General features: G+C 41.1%; 3 protein-coding genes across 7 annotated transcripts in view; 1 reads left to right on the forward strand and 2 right to left on the reverse strand.

The window, feature by feature from the left end:
- Positions 1-322: 322 nt before the first annotated feature.
- LOC126980334 (uncharacterized) lies at positions 323-6290 on the reverse strand. 2 transcript variants are annotated; one of them, XM_050830081.1, is made up of 4 exons: positions 6120-6290; positions 3605-4204; positions 2952-3045; positions 323-2455 (listed from the first exon to the last, which is right to left on the reverse strand). In XM_050830081.1, the coding sequence occupies exons 2-4, from the start codon at positions 4039-4041 to the stop codon at positions 1103-1105; spliced, it is 1884 nt and encodes a 627-aa protein (XP_050686038.1). In that variant the 5' UTR covers positions 4042-4204; positions 6120-6290; the 3' UTR covers positions 323-1102. The 2 variants fall into 2 exon arrangements, with proteins under 2 accessions (XP_050686038.1, XP_050686040.1); XM_050830083.1 differs by lacking the exon at positions 6120-6290 and adding an exon at positions 5893-6044.
- Positions 6291-8400: 2110 nt separating this feature from the next.
- LOC126980338 (transmembrane protein 222-like) lies at positions 8401-17097 on the forward strand. The gene is made up of 6 exons (XM_050830095.1): positions 8401-8573; positions 11043-11173; positions 11386-11596; positions 12602-12732; positions 13352-13468; positions 16949-17097. Exons 2-5 carry the CDS (start codon positions 11064-11066, stop codon positions 13428-13430), a joined length of 531 nt encoding a protein of 176 aa, XP_050686052.1. The 5' UTR covers positions 8401-8573; positions 11043-11063; the 3' UTR covers positions 13431-13468; positions 16949-17097.
- LOC126980337 (high affinity copper uptake protein 1-like) overlaps positions 16356-26185 on the reverse strand; it is a 37036-nt gene continuing 27206 nt past the window's right edge. For 2 of the 4 annotated variants that reach the window (XM_050830092.1, XM_050830091.1), the window contains exons 2-7: positions 22762-22969; positions 22335-22432; positions 21401-21534; positions 20743-20832; positions 19494-19523; positions 16356-17166 (exon numbers count right to left, since the gene is read on the reverse strand). In XM_050830092.1, coding sequence (XP_050686049.1) covers positions 16965-17166; positions 19494-19523; positions 20743-20832; positions 21401-21534; positions 22335-22432; positions 22762-22942 — 735 coding nt within the window. In that variant the 5' untranslated portion in view covers positions 22943-22969 and the 3' untranslated portion in view covers positions 16356-16964. The remainder of the gene's footprint in view (positions 17167-19493; positions 19524-20742; positions 20833-21400; positions 21535-22334; positions 22433-22761; positions 22970-26185) is intronic. The other 2 variants (XM_050830094.1, XM_050830093.1) reach the window with 1 other exon arrangement.

A 26185-nucleotide genomic window follows, 5' to 3' on the forward strand; every position in this document is an offset into this window, starting at 1 on the left:
CCCCCCCAGGCGGGGACTCCGAGGCTTGATGTAGGTGCGCCATTTTGAAATTGAATTTTGGGAAAAGGTGTATATGTTGTGTGAATGTAGTGTGGTGTGGATAGAAAGAGGATCTGTCTTTAGAGAGCATGCTGAACTACTCTCCGGTGTTGGTGAGACAATAGGGAAACGGTTAGTGAGGACATGGGAAGGGTCTTTGGAGGGCTTCAGCTCCCTTCTCACCTCCCATAGATACCTCACCGGGAGTGGCTTGCGCCCGTTCGGTAGGTGTCTTCCTACCTACTCCAGCCAAGCCAAGATGCTTTATAATCAACTGCACACATATTTTGTAAATGCTTTATTGAATATATTTTTAAGTCAGTTGAGTTACTATAATTAAACAGCACCAGTGAAAAACGGCACGGCACCAATAAGGCTTCCCGTCACTTAAGAAAAATAGTGTCACTTGTTCTTTTAATAAGCAAGACACCGCAGGCAGAGCACACCTTGTTATGCCCCACGAGGTGTGTGTGTGTGTGTGTGTGTGTGTGTGTGTGTGTGTGTGTGTGTGTGTGTGTGTGTGTGTGTGTGTGTGTGTGTGTGTGATAATTATATTTAATAATAATAATTAATGGTTTATTGAGAGTTTGTTGCCATGGACTGAACACAGACTGAATGTTTTCAGCCCATGGCTGCCAACCCTCAAACAGAAGTGTGTGTGTGTGTGTGTGTGTGTGTGTGTGTGTGTGTGTGTGTGTGTGTGTGTGTGTGTGTGTGTGTGTGTGTGTGTGTGTGTACTGCTCCTCGTGAAGCTACACATTTGTGCCTTACCAATGACTAGGTGAGATTCACATTTTCAGATTCCCCCCCCCTCTTTTTAATTCAGTCTTCAGGGCAGGCTGCAGCACCACATGCCCTATAGCACTATCACAGAAGCTGCTGCCTTGCCGCACAGCCACCACACCTGCGCTGGGTGTGTTCACTCGCAAACGACAACCACCCTTTTGTATACATGAATAACTATTATATTACCTCACTCCCCACGTACATCAGTTAAGTAGATTGGCACTTAAGTGACGCCCTGAAGGACGAGCTGCTCACACCTGCAGCAGCCTCAGCCTTATCACCGCCTTCGCAGGGAGTTCTTGAGGGCTGCCTCGATCTCGTCAGCAAAGCTTCGTCCCGTCTCCGGCGAGAAAAAGAGAGTGGAGTGGTGCAGTGAAAAGCTAAGGATCTGAGTGCCCTCCTCCAGGTGAAGGTTGACAGTGTGTGTGATGAGGAAATGTCGGGGTGGTGAAAGGGAGTGGGGCCCCACGCCAAACACACCCCCAGCCTGCAGCACCGAGGGGGTGGGACCTTCCTCATCCCCGTGGATGTCGCACAGGCGGAGGCACACCATCGGGTAGCGAGGAAGGGGCGTGTCATCCTCACTGTCTTCACCCACTAAGCCGTGAAGAATGTGCAGCCCAGCGCCCTTACTGTCCCCTGCCACAGACTCCCACCGTTGCCTGCTCACCTGCCGTGCCGCCTCCCAAAACTCCACTTCATCCTCTGTGGTGGGAGCAGTAATGGTTACACCTGGTGGCCTGCTGGGTGCCTGGGAGGCGAGGTCCTCATCAGGGTCACCGTCATGCCACTCCAGGGTCGCCGTGGGCCAGTCGAGGTGTTCACATACTCGCTGCCGTGTCACCACCCGCTGTCCCCGTGCCCCGCCCTCAGCCCCACACAAGAAAGCGGCAGCTGCAGCACTCACACAAGTGGCAAATCCATTAACATAACTCACCCTTTCTGCCTTGCACCTGTTAATAAAGTTACGGCTGGTGACTGAGTCGAAGGTCCTCTGCACATAGCCTCGTGTGTCATGCTCATTTTCCTCATCTTGGTCACACTCGTTCACAGTCCCAACGTTGCTCTCACTCCCTTCTCCCCTCGCCTCAATCCCTGCCTGCAGCCTCTCCACCACCCACACCTCAAGACTGGGATTCTCAACACCCTCTGCTTCCCTCTCAAGACTTCCAGATTTTTCTGCTGGGTGGTAGTCTTCCTGTATACTGCCAGACACCACGTCATCCAGGAGGGTGATGAGTGTACGACAAATGGTCTGGGCTGATGCATCCTCCAAGAAGGGGCGAGGCACACCCAGCATGAGGTAGGCTTTGTGGGGCAAGTCAGGCACATCATTCCTCGCTGTTGTACCCAAGGACGAAGTAACATGCGTATCCACCTCAGCTGTGGTGGAGGCAAGGGCTGGGTATGGGTCAGTGATGAGAGGGATGGCTTCAGTAGTGCTGTTAATGTTCCTATCACGGTGAGGGACAGCAGCAGCAGCAGCAGCGGCAGCAACCTGCGAGGGGTCAGTGATGAGAGTGACTGAAGACAGTACTCCTTCAGCCACATGGGTGTGCTTCCACTGTTGATGGTTCACTAGGTCCCATAGCTTGTCCCCATCATCATCATCATCGTCAGCACTGCACACCTGCAGAAACACCATCAAGAGTTACACATGTCACAATGATGCCAAATTTCATTGATATCTATTACTGTTCCTACCCCTTTGTGGTGCAGTGGTTAGCATCCCTAACTACGGGCCTGAGTTTGAATCACGGCCTGGGCAGTCAGTGTGCAGCCCCCCCAGCTGATCATCCTCTTTTTGGGGGGAACATCGATAAATGGGTACTCAGGGAAGGTAAACTGTGGTAACCCTGATGTTACACTGGCCATGTGTCAGTTTATTGGGTTCTCTCCCACCACAGGCTCAAATGACCATTGAGATGGAGATGAGCACTGCCGCCACACACAGCTATAGCGCATTCTCCCAACTTTATATTACCATTCCTCACGTGCCTACTCTAATACCCCTTCACCATGCCTCCAAAACATGAACGAAAAAAAATTTAACTGCTTGCACTACTCAAGATTATGGAGGGACCTAAGATTCCCTCCCACAAAATGAAATGCTATGAAAATCTTACCTGCAGTATTGGGCGTTGGGTTGGTGCCACACAGAGCCACGGCATCCTCTCCTGTCCTCGGTGCCTCACACCAACACCCCACCACAGCCAAACTCTGGGGAAAGGACGCTTCATTAGACAGAAAGTTTCTTGACAGTCAAGTGACTGACTAATGGATGATAAACAATGAAACATTGGTTTGTAGTAGTTTCCACAATCGTGGGTGACTATGTGTGGTGATGACTGTAGAATCACTCTCAGTACTGTAACAATAGAGGGTTCTCATGTAGTACATTGTTCTCATTTGAATGGCGTGATTTAGCTTGCAATTTTAATGGGACTTTTTAATCTGTAATGAGAGAGAGGTTATGTCGATGAATGTTCCCTTGATTCTTACTTTCACTAGGTGTGTGTATGCAAACAAGGATTTCAAAGTATGTATGTTGCTCTTGAGTTGAGATATAGTGTGTGTTATCATGACTGACAATTTGTAAATTAATTTAATATACATTACATTCAGTCATTCAGCTGTAACTTTACTGATGTTGAATATATATGGTAACTTTTGATGTGTACTATTGTGTCATGTATTACTGCCTACATCTGTAAATATGCCCAAGGACTAACTAATGTGTCTGTGCTATAAAGGGTTTTTCAGTGACACATTCACTTACTTTGACAGGTGTGTGACTGCCATCCTGACATGCTGGACCTGCATGGGCAAGGTTGACCTGACTTCCAGAAGCAAGTACTGCGGTGTCATCACCTTCAGGTAGGTCTTCCTGTCAATTTCACTGATCCACATGTACTCCTTCTCTTCTTCACTTCGCTTCTTCTGAGTCCTGTTGATCCAATAATTTTCTCCATCACTGTCGCCGTATTCATTGTCATCGTCGTCGTCATCTTGGTAGTCGTCCTCCTCCCTTACTTCTTCAATATCCACCCAGTCGTACTTTATCCCGAAGTCTTTCACGTTCTCATAACCTGCCTCCACCTCACCATCGTTGTTCCTTTTTCTAGAGACATTAGACTGCCCTTCACTCTCGTCGCCCTCCTTTTTCTCATCTCTGTTTCGTCCCTCGGTGTCCCCATCATGTGCCACCTCAGGCATCTCTTCTCTCCTGATCCCTTTGATTGCCCGCTGAAGCAGATGATTCACGGTTCTTGTGTGAGGCCTGACTTGACTGGTTGAACACACATTCGCTCTTTGCAAACCCTTCAACCCTTGGCTCCGGCCTCCTCCTGAAGCCACGGGCCGCAGGGGCGTCCGTCACCTGGGAAAAAAAAAGCTTCGTCAAGCCCTAAGCGTAACATGATCCAGTGATGTAAAATAAAAATGCGCTTTTCATAGCCAGGGAAAGGTAAAATTAGATTCTCGCGGAGCTCATGACGCCAGCAAGCTTATACATAATTCAACAGGATGAATACATTTCCAGAAAATATTGCTCATCATAATTTAATGACATCCTACAACTCCCTGTCTGATTACTTTTTTTCCTATCCTGGCGAATGACCCACTTTACACCAAGTAATCAGAGCAATTCTTGGAAGAGGGTGAACGAAGAAATCTAGGATGATCGCACCCCGTGAAATCCGACGGACTTGGCCATGGCCCAAGAAATGTCTTGTTCGAGTACGTGGATGAAACGTCAATACCACGTGAACCTCCGCCTACTCTTCATAGCCTTTCTTGGGTATATAATAGTCTGAAAATTTATCATACCTTCCAGAAAGCAAGGCCTGTACACCCAAAACATGCAATGGAGTCGTTCAACGCAGTGTTGGAAAAAAAAAGTAAAAAGAAAATAGTGTAATATTGGAAAACAAAGAAGGACAGAAAAGAGAAATGCAGAAAGAAAAGACCAGAGTTAGCTAAAGTGAAGAAAACAATGGAAAGGAAAATAGAAAAGCAACGGCGTGCCATGGAAGCAAGGCGAACAGAAAAACGGAGCTCAGTGCAGGGTGAAGTATATAAATGTGCGCAGGGAAGTAACTAAGTGTGCGTAGTGAAGTATCTAAGTGTGAAGAAGAATCAAAAGGACCTAAGAAGCGATACAAAGCGGAACAGCTGAAAAGAAGAAGAGAAAGAAGCAGCAGCTAAGCCGAGTCCGCGGCCAGCAGGCGACGGAGGTAAACAACTGACGCAACGTGACACCTCGATCGTTGCTACGCAGTAAGCTCGCAATTTCCTCGTACCTCCTTTAAATCACACACGGTAAAGCAACAACATGGTAAAAATCATCATTGGGAACGCCCCCCACCCCGTCTCGCTCACCGATCAATATTATGTATAGGACAAGAATGTCCGAGTCCGGCTGGGCGATATGCACCGCTCGCGTTACCAGATAGCCGATAATTTTACCTCAGACATCAGATTATTGACTGGGATGACTTCATTCAGCCACGACAAACAGCAGCTATATCCTTGCCAGCCACACGTCATCAAATCCTTTCAGCTGCATAAAACCAAGCGGCATGGCATTGGGAAGCCAGACCGCATACTTAAAACCACGATATCGCAATATGATGAAAGAGTTTGACTCGACACTTCACCCAGAAAATTTTTCCTCCATCAGCGACACACCCCTTGCCCACATCTGCTGCGTTTTATTGCATGCCTCAAACTACGTCTCTCGTTTACACAAGCATTCCATTCCACTGTTTACTTTTATTCCGTCACTCAAGTTTCCCATAGCAACTGCATACCACACATGAGCCGAGGCAGCGACACTGGACAATAAGGTGATCGGTGTCCTTGTGGCGGTATAGCATAGGTATTTAACTGCCAGTCACATGCCATAGCTAGCGTGTGTGACTATGATGCAACTTATCAATCACTCCCACAAACTAACAGGCTGGGACAGGCACGGAAATGAGACAAAAAGACGGGATGGCGAATTATAACACTTCAAACTGGGGGTTAACTGGGTGATACTCATATTTTCTGATGGTTAATACATACACAGGCATCGAAAACAAGCCAGGGGAGTATTGACGCCACCCAGCAATCAAGGTTTTAATCCCCCTGGAGCCAGCGGGATGCACTTATCTTCCCTTTATCGACGTGTGACGCGACCATCGATACTCAAGGACGTGTATGCACCATGTTCCTGCCGGAGAGTCTGCATACATTGTCACACCTTTACACAAGCTATCGCTTTAATGCAGAGGTAAACAGCAGGAAATTACCAGGCTTTGACAGAGGCGAGAGGAGGTGGAACGGCGGCGGCAGCGGTGTGTGGGCGACTGCCTGTCCACTGTCCCAAGGTTCGAGGGAGTAACGATGAGCAACAGCTGATTACCCTCCGTGGTGTAATTATTACTCATATCCCGCCTCTGTATGACATCTTTTTTTAGCTTAGTGAGTCATACCGTCACTCTGGAAACGTATAACATCCTGCGGATTTACTCAGAAAGGTTATAGAATGTAAGGCCGTACGAGTTTTCCTCATTTTACATAGATTTCCATAGATGCTCAGACCACAGGCCCTCTTATGGTGCGTCATCACTGGCATTTTGGATTTTTTTCCTTATAGACGCTGTTTATATTAGTCCCTGATAATATGACTGATAAATGACGATCATCTATATACATCAACGGTAAATGTGAATATGAGAGGGGAAAAAATGGAGTACGAAAATGCCAGCCTCTACTCCTTGAATACATTCATTTATTTTCCGTCTCACCAAATAGAGTTTTTACCCTTAATTACCACAAGGAGCTTAGCCATTGATTTAGTGATTATATGGAACCACAGGAATCTTACATTGAGAAGCAGCGTTACCAAATTGTCGTACTTTGACCGTTGCATTTATCAGTTTCAGATCGAAAACCATCGTACCCACATAAATAACGAAATTTAATCAAAGTTATCATTAAAGCCGTTAATTATTGATGCTCTTTTTCCAATACATAGGGTCAGAAACGGGAAAATACCATGTGGTGAGTTCGATAATCTGTTTTGAGGAGGCGGTGTTGCGAGAAATACCTCCTTGCAGAAATAAGTCGCTCTGACGTCCACCACGCATGCGCACTGAGAAATACACCGCAGGAAAACGTGTTAATTTGCCTGGTTTTGTTCTAGTTTGTCCACTGTGGTCTTTGTAAAGTTGATATTGCCGGCAAGACAACAACACACCAGACCAACAGACCAAACGAGCAAGAATATAGTGAACATCAACTTGGTGTAATTCTTTCTAAAAATTCTCCCATGTTCGTTATTTATAAAGCCATTTCTTGATTAAAAGTGTTGCTCTGATATTTGTGCCGTGTATTGGAGCCGAAACAGGACCAGTAAATTATAGTGGTGAGTGAAATAATAGAAAAAAGTAAAGGTGGACCTCTCTGGGAGTTATTTTGCTGGTGCGAGATGATTCCTACAACAGCGGCAGGCAGGAGAACTGTTGCCAGATCCACCGAAATATCATGGGATTTACAGAAATTTTGATGTCTCAGAAATAATTTATCAATTCTGAATAATTATAATTTGTATAGTTTTTTCCAATTTTTCACCAAATAGTTATAAAAAAATACTGATATAACGCTTTTTATCTTAATTTTACCTACATAACATATATCACAAGAACCACTATATATATATATATATATATATATATATATATATATATATATATATATATATTTTTATATTGCGTACAGCGCTAAAATTTAATTTATATATTTTTTCTATTTATTTTTTTTCGTAATTTTTATCACATTTTTTATTTTTTTTGGAAATTATTATTTTTTTTATTATTTTTTATTATTATTTATCTTCCTATTTATTATTGAAGAATTTTAAATTATTAACATTTAAATTAATTTTATCTAAGTATATTTATTTATGGATATTTTTGCAAATGTACCTTCTTCAGTAGTTTTTTGAAATCTTCAGGACTTTCAAAACGCTTTTTTTTTCTTGAAAATATGGGATAATGTTTACTCTAATGTTTACAGCACTGAAGGCGGCAGCAGCTGTTGCGGTGCCGCGAAATGAGGACTCGGGTAAATAAGTCATAAGGGTCATAAGGGGGGCATACAGGGGGGGGGGTCAGGGAGGAGGGGGGGCCCCCTAATTGATAATTAGTCCCCCGTCAGCCCCAGTAGTTAGTTCGGTTCCCCGATAGTTATGTTCTGAAGCTGGAGTATTTTTGAAGCTGCGGGCTTGAGGGCGTAAAGGCTGCAGAAAAAAAAAAAAAAAACTGTTCGTTTCTCCATAAAATTGTTGGATTGTCATATTCGGATGGAAAAAATACATAACAAAAAAAATAATAAAATTAATTTTAGCGCAAAAAAAAAAAAAGAATATATATATATATATATATATATATATATATATATATATATATATATATATATATATATATATATATATATATATTAAAGTGCGTCTACCGAATTTTTACCTACCTACTGAATTTTCTTGCAACAATCTACTGAAATTTTCTCTGCACCATCTGGCAACACTAGGCACTGGCAGGAGAGAGGTGTGGAGGTGTGGCTGAAGTGACAGGTGTTCGAGCCCCTCACACCCTCCATCCATTCGCCTCCTATTAGCATGTGCACACTAGCAAGGTGACGGAAGGTTAGCCTGGCACGAGGAACACGGGGGCCGCAGGGACGGGGAGAGGCTCTTCCTGGAGGTGAGGAGGAGTGTTATCAGCTTGTTTGGTCACCCCGTTACTCATTTGATGCAAGTGTTGCGATTACATTGTTTAGATAAGGAGTTTACCACAAGTTTCGTGTGTCATGAGTTTAGTGTTGTGGAAACAGTCCATAAAGTTTTGAACAGCTTGGTAATAAATCAACCCTTACCTAATTGTGTGTTACTAAGCCCCACCACATTGACAGCCCCGCCAAATTAGTAGCCTAGTCCCATATAAGTGGTAGTTTTCCAAAATCTTTAACAACACAGGAGTACGATATCAGATAAATCCAAACTACTCAAACACTTCAACATTGGGAAATAATGGGGGGCAGCACCCCTTTTGGAAGTTATAAATACATATATTCACTGAATTTTTAGTTATGCTCAAAGATATGCAAGGTGGGTAGTAAAGTTGGGGGAATATGCTATAGCTGTGCCTGGCTGTCGTGCTCATCTTTGTCGCATTGGCCCTTGAGCCTGTGGTGGGTAAGAACGCTTTACCCCGGGATACAGGGCAGGTGTGACATCCAAATTCAGTTTACCTTCCCCAGGTATTCATTTATTGACCATTCCAAAAGGGTGAATGAGCAGCTAGGTGAGCTGCATGCTGATTGCCCGAGCCGGGATTCAAACCCGGGCCCACGGCTTCAAAGCTAGGCACACTAACCACTTACATGCAATCCCTGCTATTTTGACATTTAAATGTTTATATAAATCACACACCAGACTTTCTTTGCACTGTCTGATCAGCTGATGCTCTTCCAAAATGTCAGCCCCCTACAACTTTCCTGCAGCAGCTCTGCAGCTTATCTTGACGGATGAGCTTCTTTTTTTTTTTTTTTTTACAGCAAAGGAGACAGTTCAAGGGCACAAAAAAAGCAAACATTAATAAAAAAAAAAAGCCCGCTACTCACTGCTCCTAAAAAGAATCCAAAGAGGTGGCCGAAAGATAGGTCAGTTTCGGGAGGAGAGGTGTCCTGATACCCTCCTCTTGAAAGAGTTCAAGTCGTAGGCAGGAGGAAATACAGATGAAGGAAGATTGTTCCAGAGTTTACCAGCGTGAGGGATGAAAGAGTGAAGATGCTGGTTAACTCTTGCATAAGGGGTTTGGACAGTATAGGGATGAGCATGAGTAGAAAGTCGAGTGCAGCGGGGCCGCGGGAGAGGGGAAGGCATGCAGTTAGCAAGTCCAGAAGAGCAGTCAGTGTGGAAATATCGATAGAAGATAGAAAGAGAGGCAACATTGCGGCGGAATTTAAGAGGTAGAAGACTATCAGTATGAGGAGGAGAGCTGATGAGCCGAAGAGCCTTAGCCTCCACTCTGTCCAGAAGAGCTGTATGAGTGGAGCCCCCCCACACATGAGATGCATACTCCATACGAGGGCGGACAAGGCCCCTGTATATGGACAGCATCTGTGCAGGGGAGAAGAACTGGCGGAGACGGTACAGAACGCCCAGCCTCAAGGAAGCTGATTTAGTAAGAGATGAGATATGAAGTTTCCAGTTGAGATTTTGAGTTAAGGATAGACCGAGGATGTTTAGTGTTGAGGAAGGTGATAGCTGGGTGTTGTCAAAGAATAGGGGATAGTTGTTTGGAAGATTGTGTCGAGTGGATAGGTGGAGAAACTGTGTTTTTGAGGCGTTGAAGGACACCAGGTTCTTCTTGCCCCAATCGGAAATAATAGTAAGGTCTGAGGCTAAGCGTTCTGCAGCCTCCAGCCTTGAGTCGTTAAGTTCCTGAAGGGTGGGTCTTCTATTAAAAGAAGTTGAATAATGCTTGAAGGCAACCATGTGAAGGAAGCACCTTAGTGCATCGCATTCCATTCCCCTCCTCTTTGAATCTCATTCTGACGTTTTGCACTACAAACTGTGCCAAGATGGTTACATTAGCCATTATGATTGGTACACAATGCCTAAGCAAACATGCCCTAATTGAAGCTGCCAATGACCCTATAAGAAACATTCAAGAAAAATGGTATATTCTCCTTTTTGAAAAATTTGATTTGGGTTTAAGAATGTGGTTAGGAAGCTAAGCCCCTTTATTTTTATAGAACCCATTGGGAAAAGGAAATTTGCTATTTAACCACTTGTCATGGAATTCAATACTGTACTGTCATATAGCAAGGGTTGCTTATAATAGGTTTTGATTTAGTCTCCAAGTAATTGCTGATTTTACAGTCCTTCCAGAGATACCCCATGAGTATGTAAAGATGCATTACCAATGGCGTCCATTTGCCTCCTCAAGGCCTCACATTTAGGGGTTGAGGGTTTGGATCTCAGGCGGGTTGTTGGGAAAACATTTATTTATAATAGATTCATTTCTCATTTGGCTTTCCCCCATTGTACATTGCAAATATTTTCATGAATGTGAAAGACTGAAGCACATACAGTATTGTCAGTATGTAATCAGAATGGTGATGCAGAGCATTACCAACATTTTGTTATTTGTGTTCCTTGCCCCCAGCACTGCCAATGTGCCATCCAGATGTCTGAGTGTGCCAGCCCCCCAGAGAGTCCAGTGATCATCGGCAAGATGGACCACCGTCGCCACCGGTATCCGTGCTGCATTGTGTGGACGCCTCTGCCCCTTCTATCGTAAGTGTTTTGCCCTCTTGGTCTGGATGGAGAGCCTTCCCACAGGCACCAAAAACAGATGTTTAATTTCAGTGTGATGTCTCAACTGAAAATATTTAAATTCTGTTTCTCTGTGAAGTAACATTTATCTATTTAATAATGAGTATTGTAGACATTTTGTTGTGATGCAGAGCAAATTTATTAGCAAATAGCCAAACATTCATCTTCTACAGGTGGTTCTTGCCATTCATTGGACACATGGGCATTGCATACTCCTCTGGAGTCATACGGGACTTTGCTGGGCCCTACTTTGTGTCTGAAGACAACATGGCCTTTGGCTGGCCCACCAAGTACTGGATGTTGGATCCTTACCGTGCACATGGAGGTCCTGCTGCATTTGACAACAGCATCCAGCTCGCCTCACAGGAGTACCAGGGGAGGATGGTAAGCCATAACTGGGCTGTTTTTGCTATGTTAAGAAATTGAGTTCATGCTTCTATTGTCATCTTCATTTCTACTGTTGTCTGATTTGCTTTTTTTTTTTTTTAACTGCTTCAGCTGCAAGGTTATTGCATGAAAATATTTTTTCATTGGATTCTTTTTTCATTTTGTAATTCCATGCAGCAATATCACTTGACTCGTACCATTACTTTGCAGTCATCCTAAAGCATATTGTTCAATTTAAAATGACATGACAGTAGTACTATATGCCAGAAACATGCCTTTGAGGTTGGGGTTGCAATGAGTGGGAAATTTTCTTCAAAAATAGAAAGTTTCTGGGAATTTTGTGAATTTTGGTTAATACAACTATATAATTAAAAAGTTTTAAGCAACAAAAATTGTATTTCCAACAGGTTAGGTTAAGTTTAAGGAACTTTCAAACACATGATATCCAGACACCTTGAGCATGAATTAACAAAGAAAGCCTTCACTGTGTTATATAGAAAGTCTGTTTTAGTAAGGAAAAATAGATGATTTTTGTGAGTCAAGATGTATTGTTATTTTTGTGATTTTGTTAGGTTAGGTTAAGTTTAGGGTATCATCAAACACATGATAGCCAGCAACTTATGGTATTAATCAACAAAGAATAACCTCACTTTGTTGTATAGAAAGTCTCATTAGTAAGGAAGTATATATGAGTTTTCTGAGTCAAGACCTATAGTAACTGTTTTGGGTTTTGTTAGGTTAGGTTAAATTTAGGGTATCTTCAAATGCATGATAACCAGCAACTTCCTACTTTGGGTATTGATATTGCAGAAACAGTATGTAGGGATTGGAGGAACTAGACTTCTTCCAACCACATTTACTTGAGGGAGGCTGATCTAGGAGGAAACATTATGCCAGAGTTGTAAACATAACCTTGCTGCAGTCTGCTAGTTATATGTGTTTAAAAGGAGCACACATCACAAATACTCATAACTTGCAAGACTAAAGTGATGTATTTTTCAGCACAACTTGTTTTGCGACAACTGTCACTCACACGTTGCCATGGCACTGAACCTGATGCACTATGATGGCAGCTCCAACTGGAACATGGTCAAGTTATGCTTCCTAATGCTGATTCATGGAAGATATGTCAGGTGAGTAGTTTCCTCTTTATTTTTTTGGTTCCTGCTTGTATTTGTAAATGTGTAATGGTATAAAATGTTGGATTAGTAACCTTTCAGGATGCAAGATGAAACAAACATTCTCCAGTAACTAGTTCCATACTCTAACATCTGACCTGCCTTTACTTACTTATTATTTAATTTTGTTTTATGCCTATTTTATGTAAGGACTAGGAATATCAAATCCTAAGTTTCATCTAAGGGTGTTCTCATGTGTATTAGTGAATATATCATGCCATTTTATAGATATTTTGGTAATGGATAAATAGATTGATAGATTGACAATGACAAGAAAATTATATCCTTCCTTGTTGGGCTGATTGTTGTAAAGGCACTTAGTCACATACTCTATATAAATACAAGAGGGGCTATCCTGAAAGGGCCTCAAACCATGATCCCACTTTGGACTCCCACGCAGACTAAAACCAGCAATTTGCTGCCTTGAATTTTGGTTTCTTTGTCCTATTTCAGGTGGCATTATCACTAACAGTTGCATCTCAAGTTGAGTAAAGTCTTATGATAGTCTATAAGTAAATAAAATTTTACAGGTTGTAGCTTTGAAGTAAAATTTATTGTACTCATTCCTTTTCAGTTTCATGGGATTCATCAAAACATGGTTGCCATTCCTCTTTGTTGCTGGAGGAATCATCGCTTTGGTTGTTCTGGTGTGAAGTGTGTTTGTCTGAGACAAGAAAGTCACATACCCAAGGTATTTTAATGAGAACTTTGAATTTTGTAGGCCATTTCAGCATGTTTTTCTCACAACTGTGATCCACAATTAATGACTTCATCACCCATCTATGTTTTCATCATGCACATAATATTTAACCTACTTTGAATTGCGCTTAATTACTAATTACTGCATGAGCAAAACTACCGTAACTGCAGTGATACTCAGTCTATCTTACTCCACATATATTTTGATTTGATTAAACCACTTTGTACAGTTGAACCCCCTGAATGAACAAAATTCAATCTGAGCATGAAATCCTGGAAGTGGATCACATTTTTGATACAATACAATTATCCTTGAGTTGGCATAAATCACTTTTGGGGTGTAATAAATAAAACATTATGCTAGAAAGGTAATAAAAGAATAGTATTCTGACAACTTTTTATTACACTAAAAAATTCATATTGGTATGTACAGTAACATACATATTTGATTACATATACTGATTTTAAATATCGGTGAAGTTGTTTGGTGAGATTTGGTTCAACTTCTGAATTCCTTCATAGGAACTTCATACTCAGTAGTAGTAGTAGTAGTAGTAGTAGCAGCAGCAGCAGTAGTCATTTTACATGGTGACATTTGCACTGCTCACACCCAGTTCTTGGGGCACTGCTGTGGGATTTTCCATTTTTTGTTGTACTTTTCAAGAAAGTTGTATTACAACTAATTGTTTCCATTACTTAGGACTATCATTGATACGTGAATCTAGAATGTGTTTCCATGTAAGTTGTTAGAGGTAACCCTTCCCCCCACCACCAAAAAATAAATAAATGAATAAATAAATAAAAAGGGCTAAGAACCCCTTGGGACCATATTTTTTCTAGGAGTAAGGAAGTATCTCGGTTACATTTTTTCTTAAGACTTATATTTTGTTTTTCTTTTGCTTCCTTCTTTCATCTCAATCCACAAGTGGAAAAGGCATTTTAATTAAGAAATTGGGAAATGGAAACCCAATAATAGTTTTCAGAAGTCCTACACTCACTTTTGAAATATACACTATTGAGAAGCATTGACAGGAAACAGCTGGGAAAATACCCGTTCATCGCTTTAATTACCTACCTTAAAAATATAACCATAAAGGTCTTGTTTATCATGGTCCCCCCTGGAGATCACCTGACACACCATTTAAAATAACCAACAAATATAAACTGCAGTAATGTCTGGTGTATAACGTATAATTGATGCTTTTAGTAGTATTGTGTATGCTGCATTAAGGATGGGACCTGTTGTGTCCACACATGACTGCTGCTTTATATCATAAGGGTGACAACTGGAAATAGCTTGCAGCCTACTCGTAAAATTTTATGGCACTCATTGTGGGCACAGTTTAGTCAACCACATGGTCTGCCAGAGCTTAGTCACAGAGTTCAATATCAAGTGTTCTTCTCATGACTTCTTAATATCCTGGACCCACATAGCACCACATTGTTTTCCAATAAGATGCAAATGATATATATTCTGGCTTGTAGGAGTTACTCTAAATGCACACCCTCGTACATATACCTTATTAGCACCTGCCATTTCCACTCTGATAATTGCATTTCATATATATATATATATATATATATATATATATATATATATATATATATATATATATATATATATATATATATATATATATATATATATATATATATATATATATATATATATATATATATATATATATATATATATAATTCCCTTGGCCACAAACTCATGAATAGCCAGTGATTGCAGACTGTTTTCAGGTCTCCCAAGATGGTATATATTGATGCACCGCATCTAACTTTTACTAAAAGCATTATTTCCATGTCGTTTACTAGCCTACATATGATTTACTGGGATGCACACAACAAAACAGCCTTTAAAAGCTTAATACTTGTATCTGGCCTGAAACCATTGTTGCATTTATTTCAAGTCTCAATACATACATATTTCAAAACATTTTCTCTAGTTCTTATGGCATATGTTGAGTAAGTTACCTGTGAAAAAGGGATATTGTTTAGTGCTGTAATTGTGCAGGGACAACCAGTCCGCTGAAATCAGCAGACACTTTGGTTCCTCCCAACCATCGCAACAAACATGACTGATTTCAGCCCCCATACCTGATGTATAACATTGTCATAAAATGCTGTCTCTATGTGGTCTGTTGCTGTCTGCACTTTTTCAGGGAAAAAGATATGAAAAAAAGCCATTGATCAAACAAGGAAAGGTCCACATGCATTCTACAACCTAGATGATACTTGTACTGACTACATTTTTTTACTGTACAGGCAGACCTTTACTAAGATAAAAATCTGCAAATATGAAAAATAGAGAGATGTGGACCTTTCCTTTTTTGGGTCAGTGGCTTAATTTTCATCTATTTTCCCTGAAAAGTGCACACAGCAACAACAGATGACTACTTTTACATAGAGTAACTTCCATCAGATTTTAGTGGTTACTATTACTATGTAATGTTTTCTAAATTGAAATAGAAGTTTGAGTGTTCAAAGCAATTTTTTTCACAAAATGCTTTGATGTACACTCTAAACCAAGCATACAATACATTAGTGCATGAGAATTATCGTGTTGGTGAGCTGTCTGTTGCATATATGAGAAGCATTGCCACCGTATTTTCTGTGCCATTGTTGTTGTTGTAGTCGTCATTACCCTTACCATTGCCGCCAAACTCACTGTATCATGTCCGTCATGCTTGCCTGTGATGATGACTTTTCTTCTGCATTTCCTCAACCATGGCAACCATCTCAGCCTCACTGAATCTTGACCAGTACACTTTCCTTGGAGGTTCACCAGCCACAGCTTATAGTTTATAAACCACAACAAGTTGGCATAACAGTTTTTAGTTGACTTTTTTTGTATTAAATTAAATATCAAGTGGATCTGGCATCTTTACTGGAGTTTGTGGCTGAGGGAATTACAGATTAGTGTATAATTGGGATGGGTTTTTTATATGAACAGTGGCTCTGTATGCACTGGATAGAGAATATTCATGTCTTTGGACAGAGCTACCAAGCCTCTTTTTATTATAATACTATATTATTAAGAAGATAACATAACATGAAATATCCATGTACTAAGAGATATTGCATTTCACAATAAGTAAAACATTTGAAAGTAGATTGTGGTACTGGACTGCTTTTCATTGTGTCATAAATGAATTGTCACTTCACTGCTGCATTATACAGTATGTACAAAGTCTGAATAGAGCTGCATAATTGTTTTATTATAAAACTCCTCCAAATTAATTGTGGAGTTTATTTTCTTGGGTGTTTGTAGGTTATCTTGCATGTTGTAAATGTTCCTCATCATCATCTTGCTTCCACTAAGGCCATAGCATGGTGTGGCATGGATACTTATATCCTGATGTAACAAGAATATTTACTATAGCTTCAATTTGTTACCAGAACTATATCACATTAGTCCATAAAAAAATAATAATTATCACCACTTCACAACTCTTGTCCGCAGCAGCCACACGAGGGGACTAGTGGCAGTGTTCGGTGATGTCCACGACCACAGACTTGCGCCACCCGAAGAGGAAGTAGCCAAAGCCTGCCCCCAGGACCGTTGCTATGCACAGCCAGCCATTGTATGTCATGAAGATTAACATGAGGAAGTAGCTCACTATCATCTGCAGCACGTGTAACAAGGTCTGGATCCCGTGGTCCATACTCAGCATGTTCATCCTGTAAGAAGTGAAGGGTGAGTATGCTGCCATATCAATCATCTGTAAAAACTTTTCATCTGCATTGTTGTGTTCATATTCAAACTGAAGTTATGTCAGGTTTGACATATTTTCAAAAATAGGAAAATATAGTTTTAATAAATCATAAATGCTATAATTAATATAACTGTGTAGGTGCATAAAAGAAGACTGAATGTAAGAGCAGTAGTTGGTGCAGCAATTAAAGTCTTTATAGGTATAAGAAATATAAAGTGAAGCTGCATACACTGATCTGTATTCAAAATTGTTGTATGATGTGAAGCCAGTACAGCAGTGAAAAGATATGTTGAAGTCTGATAACACTGAACGATAGCTAATGGTGCCATGGAAGAACAGTTTAGAAAATATAGTCAACAGGAAATAATGGATTTAGCAGAGGAGATAGGAAGCATACATCTACAAGTTACTACTCTGAACTGGTATGACAATCAAGAACAAGACTAAGTTCTACAAAAATTTCAGTTGGTGGCATTTAAAAATACAGGCAAACCTCGTTTTATGAACAGCTTGCATTCCTGAGAAACAGCTCACTAACCAGAAAATTGTTGTGCACAGCAATTACACCAAAGGTTGAACCCCAGCTTTGCTTAGGTGTTTTTAAAGTGCTAATTTGCCACATGAGCATAAACCCAGGCCCTGTAAAACTACAACTAGGTAAATACATGAGTGGGAGGAGGATGGTTGGTAGGAACCAGCTAGTGAGGGTGCTGTGCTTGGGTTTAAAATAGCCCTTGGGGATAAAGATAAAGTGAATATTGATGTTTGCTACTTGAGGAAGGGTAGTAAAATTTGTTACAGCAAATTTTGTTCTGCAAATGTCTGTAAAGCAAGGTTTGCCTGTAGTTGCAAAACATTCATTGTAAAGATGCTAAGATTACTCCGTCACCCATTATAAACTCTGTCTTCAGTGTTTTTCTTTCAAGTGATCCCATATTTTAGATGCTTAAGTGACTTATTCATTAACATGCAGTACACTCCTTCCTTATTCTTTTACCAGCTACTGTGTTATCTAGTAACATTAGGTGTGCACTGTGCCACAATTTGTTCTTCAGTCATGTTATATGTTCCTGTTCTGAGTAATTAGTGTACCTGTGGAATTGAATGTGTTGGAAATTGTATATAGTTACATATGCCAAATTGTATAAAGTATAGAACATTGTATTTATTGTATTTTTCAAGTTGAAAGTACCAGATCAGAATTCAGTTCTCTTGTATTTTTAAGGCAAAACTCGAAATGAATCTAATCCTTTAAGATCCATTTCAGCATTACTAAAAAGGCAAAATGTAAATTTGCATCTTCCTGGTGCAGTAACAATCTAGTGTGGATATTGAGATTTTACTATTAATGTTTTTAATCAGATTCTTTGCTGGAAGGTTCCTGACAGTCTTTTTTTTAAATCATTACTGACATACTTGTGTGTCTCCAAAGCATAAGAAACTACATTTTCAATGTCGTAATTGTAAAGACACCGTATTTGAAACAATACGAGACAATTGTGCATAGGCAAATAATGACCAAATTCTTTGAATTACAAAAGAAATACAAGACAAGGTACAGTAATACAGGCATCTCTTGCTATAGGATTGGGATAAATTTCTCAAACTATTATAATGTCAGTGATTGTATACCAATAGCATTAAGTCATAACATGATACATATAATGCACCAGTAAAATAATAGTATTTCATAAAAAAGTAAAATACTAAGCGAGATTCTAATAAGGTAAGGTGGCATAGGAATAGTGATCAAGATTGTATTAGCGATTGATCATATAGCAATGGTTGCCTGTACTTTCAGTAAAAAGCTTTCCAGAAGGTTGAAATCATAAAAGTTTCATGCCATTTTTCCTAAATGAATCACAAACACAAAGAAAATAATATTGAAATGCAAAGCCACCAGTAAATGTGCTGAGGATCATGACCTTAATATAGGCAGCTCACTAGAATCCTAAAGTGAGCTTTAATCTTGCTTGGCATTTGGTTAGCAGTGGCAAAACCAAATTCTGCATGCAGAAATAAACAAAACTAAACCTCATACTAGCAAATCTGATTGTTAGGTTACTGCATTTTTCTTGATTGGCTGATCAAAATCCACCAAGGAGCTGATGTTTCATTAATTATTTAAGCATTTGATCATGGAAAACATGGATGGCTAAAACGTCCATACAAGACCATGAACTGAGCAGATTTTCATTTCCTCCATCCTGTCTAAAAAAAGAGAGGAGAACCAACACAAGCTTGTACAAAAGTCATCACCCAGGGCATGCAGCACAAACACTTTGTACTTACCTGGGGGGCATAACGATCTGCTCCATATACCTACAGCAGCAGCAGCACAGGGACAAAACACAGTATTATACCATTGAAACACACACACACACACACACACACACATCTCACCTAGCATTGTAATTCATGTAAATTTATTTCCCATATTGCTGTTCAATTGCATACTAACAATGAATGAATGAACACCTACAGGTGTTCATGGCATATCCCAAGCAACGGTTTTGATCACACATGGCACTTTTGACAGGGTTTATGTTAACACAATTTCATTTAATTTAGAAATATTAATATTACTCTGGCTGTCATTACTAATACCGTTATTTGGTCCTTTACTGCTATTCCTTTTGTATGTGACAGCAGTAGTTGCAGAATATAAGTTTTGAAAAGGATCTAATTATATTAATTTTCTCTACAAATCACTGAATACAAAATGGGCATTTCCTTGTAGACATAAGTGGCAAGAGGTTTGTTCTTAGCAAATGCTTTGAACACCAAATGATCAAATGGTATAATGGGCAAGAGGGGATGATAGTGTGTAGAACACATCAGTGTAAAATTTGATATGGTAAAGAAATGGAGGAAGTGACTGAATTTGAATAGTCTCCATTACTTAACAACACAAACAATGATATGTCCCAAGAAATGCATCAATACACTATATTGTTCTGCAAATATTATAGTGTGTACTTGCACAAATTTTTTACTTTGGTCATGATCATTATGCTGTTGAGAGGGATACATTTTTGTTTTTCGTTAGTCTCAGTTCATCTAAAAACTGTAATAAGTCTCTTACTAATATTATAACTTTTTGCCTGGTTTTGACCTCATGTATACATCCACTAAGTGTTCCAGATCTTCTCAGAAAGATTCACTGTTCATAGTGGGCCAAAGATTTGTAAAGTCCTTGGTATTAAATTTGAAAACAAAATTTTCAACCAGTCTTATCACATCAAAATAGATGAAATGCTCCAGATTAATTTGGCTTCATACCACATTTACCCACAAGAAGAAGAAAAACAAGAAGAATACCTGATGAAGAGACCACAATAACACATCTATGACTAGCTGAAGAATGGGAAGATAGACAAAGCAAAACAGATATATAATACAAAATTGACCTTAGTGTAACTGCATTCTGAGGATACAAAATGTTTAATATTTCAATTCAATGATCATCCCAACATCTTTACTCATTCAGTACCCACAGAAAAGTATAAAGTGTCTACAGACTAAGAAAAAGGTTACATACTGTGAGGGCTTAGGTTGCTCATTGATGCTGCCCTTCTCCACACTGGCACAATACTGCATTGCTGCAATGGACTTCCTGAAGAGGTGTTCTCTGTGAAAAAAAAATCATGTCAGTACTGTTTACAAGTAATAAGTCATGGTCTCATTCCATCTAGTTACCTGAAGGCCTGCAAGAAGAGGGACAAAACCAGCAAATGGCACAGAGGAATGCATCATTATCAAATGCATCAAATTTTTTGGTTGTTTTCACCTCAAGCACCACTGCTCATGCTTAAGACTATACGCAATGAGATGCCAATGAGTAAGATTCACAGACCAAAACCTTCCTGGGGAATTTTTGAGCAACAGTATATTTACCAAGACAATGAGGTCGGTATTATAAGACACTTCGGCTTCTTACATCAGCTACTTCTAAAGGCCAAAGAGTGGGTCAGTCGGGTTCTAATGAGTGTTTCTTAAGGTTCACGGTACAGCAGAAGGGTCATACTACCACCAGGGTCATTAAACTACCCCTGGAAATGCCCACGACTCCTAGAAAAGCCTTGTCAAATATGTGTTCTTGGGCGGTGAAATGTCTTATAATACGGCCCTGAATGTCCTGAAACTTCCTCAGGCACAATGTATAGGACTACATGAGTACTTGACTCAGACGGCCTCACCTCCAGTACTTGAGTCCCTCGTAGAGCATTGCCAGGATAAAGATGCCTATCATGGAACCTATGAGGCCACCAACAGAGTCGATGCTCCACCAGTCAAACAGGATGACCTCACTGTAGCCCATGTGGAAGCTCATCTGCAAAGGTCACTCATCTTTCACTTTTGTTTCAGTGGCAGTCATCCTCCTCATATCTGAATGAGGAAGTGTACAAGAAATTACAACATCAAGTTCAGTTCACTTAACCATGGGAGACATACAAACTCCTCTCCCTGTTGCAAGTTATTTTTAAACTTGGAAGTTTATATTTTATCTACCAAATCATTCTTCTCAATCTGTAAAATCCTAATTAACATTGTAATCATGAAGAAACCCTCCCAACGAATATAACAAAAATCACCCTTTTTGCTAAGTGGAAGTGGGCGATATTCAACAAACAGATAAAAACCTGGAAAGTGTTGACTTTAGTTTCTCGGTGACTGACAGCTGCAACAGTAGACATGCTGTGCTCGACAAAGTAGGTAACAAGGACAAATAGCTACTGCTGGGTCCCCAGGTGAAACACGTAGCAAGGAATGTTTGATCAATTAACAGGCTGAAGGAGGACTGAACCTGGTGCCTGTTCCCTCAGCAAGTAATGACCTGTCATCAGTGTTTTCATGTATAAGGGAGGAGTCCATATACTCCTTAAAAAAAATATAGTGTAATATCAAATGACAATCATAAGCTTTCATTCATTCACATGCAAACAAATTACACAAACAAATTATATATCAACACAAGTGACAGGAAAAAAAAACTGGATCAGTAATTTAAGTTTTTTGCCATACCTACCGGTCAGTCAATTAAATATTCACTTTGGGGCGAAACCTTCCAGCATTTATACACACACAAACAAACACGCAATACCCTGGAGACTTGTCCTGCCATACACTCACACTCATGCCATGGTCCATGTCCATGTCCATGTCCATATCCCTCGTGCCATGGGCGGCATGCGCATGTGCATGCTGCATGGTCTCTGCGGCGGCATGACCTGCCAAAGGTAAAACTGTGTTAGCACTATAAGCTATGGAATTAAAGGTTAGTGCTGCCATCTCGGTGAAAGGGGCATCTTTTTAATTACTACGTACATGGGGTAACATTATATATTTTGAAGTAATCGGTAATAAACTGACACAATACACTAGGTGGCTATCTGGTATAAAGCAATACATGATTAGTGGAAAATGGAGTAAATCGGTAGTCAGTTAAGGAAATGACACAATATATTAGGTGATGTTGGGCTATTTTGTGTTAATGATGATAACTAACTAACCATTCTCTCTCTCTCTCTCTCTCTCTCACACACACACACACACATACCTGAGTGGTCCATGGCACTCTCGGGCTGCATAGCCGCCATCACAGCCTTCATGGTTGTGTTCACCACGGCCGTGGCCATGTCGTGCCCTGAGTGGTCCCCGTGGTCATGGCCCATACTGGCGTGGTCCATACCGGCGTGGCCCATGTGATCCCCGTGGCCCATGTGATCTGCGTGGCTCATGTTTGTACCTTAGTGATTGCAGCAATACTGGAAAGAGAAAGGACCACCGTTATATAGCTATACTGATTTATTGAAGGGATAAGAAAATAGTTCACTTTAGAAGAAAAAAAACTGCAGTCTGCTTGTATTTGCTGGAGAAAGCAAGAGTTAGATAACATTATTACAAGGTCTTCAACGTTACAGTAGTTGTCTGCACTAGAATATAAGTATACTACAAGAAGTTAGACGAGCTATACATGGCAGCTCCCAAAATAGATGTCAAACTCTCCTCACTACTAGAAAGGAAGGCTCGCCATTAAATAACTTTTTGTACTTGAAGGATGAAGGCTCAGTACTATTAATTAATGGTGTCCCCCGTTAGCAGTGAGACGAGAGGTGTCCCCCCCCCTTCCCACACGCGTATATCCCTTCTCTGTATGGGTATGTGACGCCCACTCTTAAACAGATCAGGTTTGGTGGGAATCGTCAAGGGTAATTTTAAGTGGGAATCACCATGAAAGTATTTTCCAGAACACCCCGTGGTTATTTTCGAAGCTACAGCCGAGCGTCTTCATTCAGGGACCACATACCCATTGAGACTGGAAATATGCCACCCGCACACGCTCCCTTCTCCAGCGACCATACACCGCCTACAAACGTCAGATCGAAGTCACGACATCCAGACTCCAGAGTGACGGACCCCTGCTGCTGCCACTCCCACTACTATTAGAATGTAATGACCTGTGCATGGGAAGCTAACTTATGTGTGTCCTGTTTTTTTTTTTTTTTTTCAGCAGAGGAGACAGTTCAAGGGCATAAAAAAAATTGGTGAGGTGCTATGGTGAGGGGTGATGATACACTAACGAAATGACGGATTTGATTTATTTGCTATGGCTATACAATCACGGGGCCGCAACTGTCGAAATGACGGATAATGAGTATTACGGCGAGTATTTAAGCACGCATCCTTAAACATGAGAAACAGACTCCCGCAAACAAAGAAAGAAGAGGAGAAAACAGGCGGAAAATGTGGAACGAGAACAAGAGAGGAAGGCAAAACAAGACGGAGAATAAGAACAATAACAAAAAGAAGAACAAGTAGAAGGAACACATGAACCAGAATAGGAAAAAGATCAAAGGCAAAAACCAATCATAACTCAAATACCATCAGAAATTTATCAATAACTGACTGACATTTATAGCTGACAGAAAGCTATAAAACACGAAAAAAAAAATGGGAAATGACAACTTGACTATCGGGCGAACATAAATCACTGAATCAGAAATACAAGACACGAGCCCCGACGAAGCTCAGCACGTGGGAAAAAAAGAACCCTAAGAGTCATATTCTTCAAAACTTCGGCACCCAAGCACACATATGACAACAAGGCTTTCGTATTGAGTTTTCAGCATTTCCAGGGGTAGGTAGTTTTATGACCCCGGTGGTAGTTTGACCCTCTGTACCGTGAAACTACATAAACACCCCGGTGGTAGTTTGACCCTCTGTACCGTTAAACTACATACATACTCATTAAAAACAGATTCATCCTCTATATGGCCTTTGGAAATAGTGGATGAGAGGTGGATGCGTCTGAAAAAAAACCGACGTAATTTTTCATCATGAGGAATTGTACGATCCAAGCACAAGAAACAGACACTGAAGGCAAACATTTCCAGGGGTCGACCTTGAAAGCACCTCGGAACAGCCAGTCACAAGCACCCGCCGGCCTAAGGGAGGGAGGTGACGGGTGGAGGATGTGAGGGAGTATGATGATTCCATGCAACGTGACCACGCACCCTTCCGGCCTCCCTTGACGTAACAAAGGGACCAACACGCATGGCAGCCCTTCGTCAGGATGTCATGTGTCAGTGTGAAGGGAGGTGTGTGTGTGTGTGTGTTGCTAGCGGTCACAAAACAACTTATTAACGTCAACTGCTGCGTCTGTAAACTAATTTCACCACCGCCAACACGCAGCGACAGTCAACCCTTACCAGCAGGCGGCACGGCACGGTGGGCACTAAAACGGGTCAGACAAGAGCGAGTATATAAGAGCAAACAGACAGGGTCACGAGCTGCACCTGTGACTGGGGGCTGCAGGTGAAGCGGCGCAGAGCAGCGGACTATTGTAACTTCAGACATCTCACCTGTGACGCTTCCTGGAGGCTCTAACGGGAGGGGGGGGGTGCGCGCCAGGTAAGGGGGGAGGGTTGAGAGCTGGGATGAAGGAGGAAGGGGGCGGGTGGGGTTGATGGGAGGCTGGGAGGGCATACAAGGTCAAAGAATGAGAGGGGATGAAGATGATGATACGAGGGAAGGGTGGAGAATAAAAGGACACAGGAAGCTTTGGATAATGAGAGGAGGAGAAAGGATGTATGGCTGGTTAGGAGAGAGATGCAAAGTAAAAGGGAATGAGAAGGGGTGAATATGATGATAGGAGGGAAGGGGAGAGAAGAAAAGGACATAGAAGATTGGGATAACGAGAGGAGGAGAAGGGATGTATGAGAGAGAGAGAGAGAGAGAGAGAGAGAGAGAGAGAGAGAGAGAGAGAGAGAGAGAGAGAGAGAGAATGGGTACTTAACTGGTGGTGGATGCAACAACACGACTGATAGCCTAGCAACGGAGGGAGGATGGGAGGGGGAAGGGGGGTAGAGTAAACAACAACAGGTGCAATGATGGTGACACCTGTCTACCTGGTGGTGGGACTAATTCACCTTGCAACCCAAATACACGTGCACACCTAAACGGGTCATGGAAAGTGATGAAAACAAAAGTGAATCGCTCGAAACTCCGAAGTAATTAGAGTACGATGAGGATTGCATTGATGTTTTCCTATTGCTAGACGTAAATGATGATAAAAAGGAGCTAGAATAAAGAAAAGATGTATTAATGTTTTCTTTCTTGTAAACGTAAAGGACGAAAAAGAAAATAGAAAAAAATACACCTGGAAGAACGAATTATTTCCCTACTTTCCTATTTTCCTCATTCAAGGCGATAAATATGAGACAATCAGAGAAAAGAGGAAGGAAAAGTACAAAAAGAAAGCAAACACAGAAGAAAGGAAGGAAAGACAAGTTTGCTGAGGAGATTTGAGAGGAAGTTTCGCTTTTTCTAAATTCGTGAAATGAGACCAAATTTTTCAGAGCGACAGTATTTTTTTCCCTAGTGTTCCGCTACTCACTCCGTTACAGGTGCAGTTAGCAAGGGTCTCTCTCTCTCTCTCTCTCTCTCTCTCTCTCTCTCTCTCTCTCTCTCACACACACACA

Source organism: Eriocheir sinensis, chromosome 44 (genome assembly GCF_024679095.1).
Source record: "Eriocheir sinensis breed Jianghai 21 chromosome 44, ASM2467909v1, whole genome shotgun sequence".
NCBI classification, from domain to species: Eukaryota; Metazoa; Arthropoda; class Malacostraca; order Decapoda; family Varunidae; genus Eriocheir; species Eriocheir sinensis.

Bases quoted from the DNA above. Each gene is read 5' to 3' on its own strand.
- LOC126980334 (XM_050830081.1), bottom strand. From the start codon at position 4,041: ATGCCTGAGGTGGCACATGATGGGGACACCGAGGGACGAAACAGAGAT. The intron at 3,046-3,604 runs GTAAGTGAATGT...TCCTTTCCCCAG, and splicing joins GCAGTCACACACCTGTCAAA to AGTTTGGCTGTGGTGGGGTG. The intron at 2,456-2,951 runs GTAAGATTTTCA...GTGTTTCTGCAG, and splicing joins CCCAACGCCCAATACTGCAG to GTGTGCAGTGCTGACGATGA.
- LOC126980338 (XM_050830095.1), top strand. From the start codon at position 11,064: ATGTCTGAGTGTGCCAGCCCCCCAGAGAGTCCAGTGATCATCGGCAAG. The intron at 11,174-11,385 runs GTAAGTGTTTTG...CATCTTCTACAG, and splicing joins ACGCCTCTGCCCCTTCTATC to GTGGTTCTTGCCATTCATTG. The intron at 11,597-12,601 runs GTAAGCCATAAC...TGTATTTTTCAG, and splicing joins AGGAGTACCAGGGGAGGATG to CACAACTTGTTTTGCGACAA.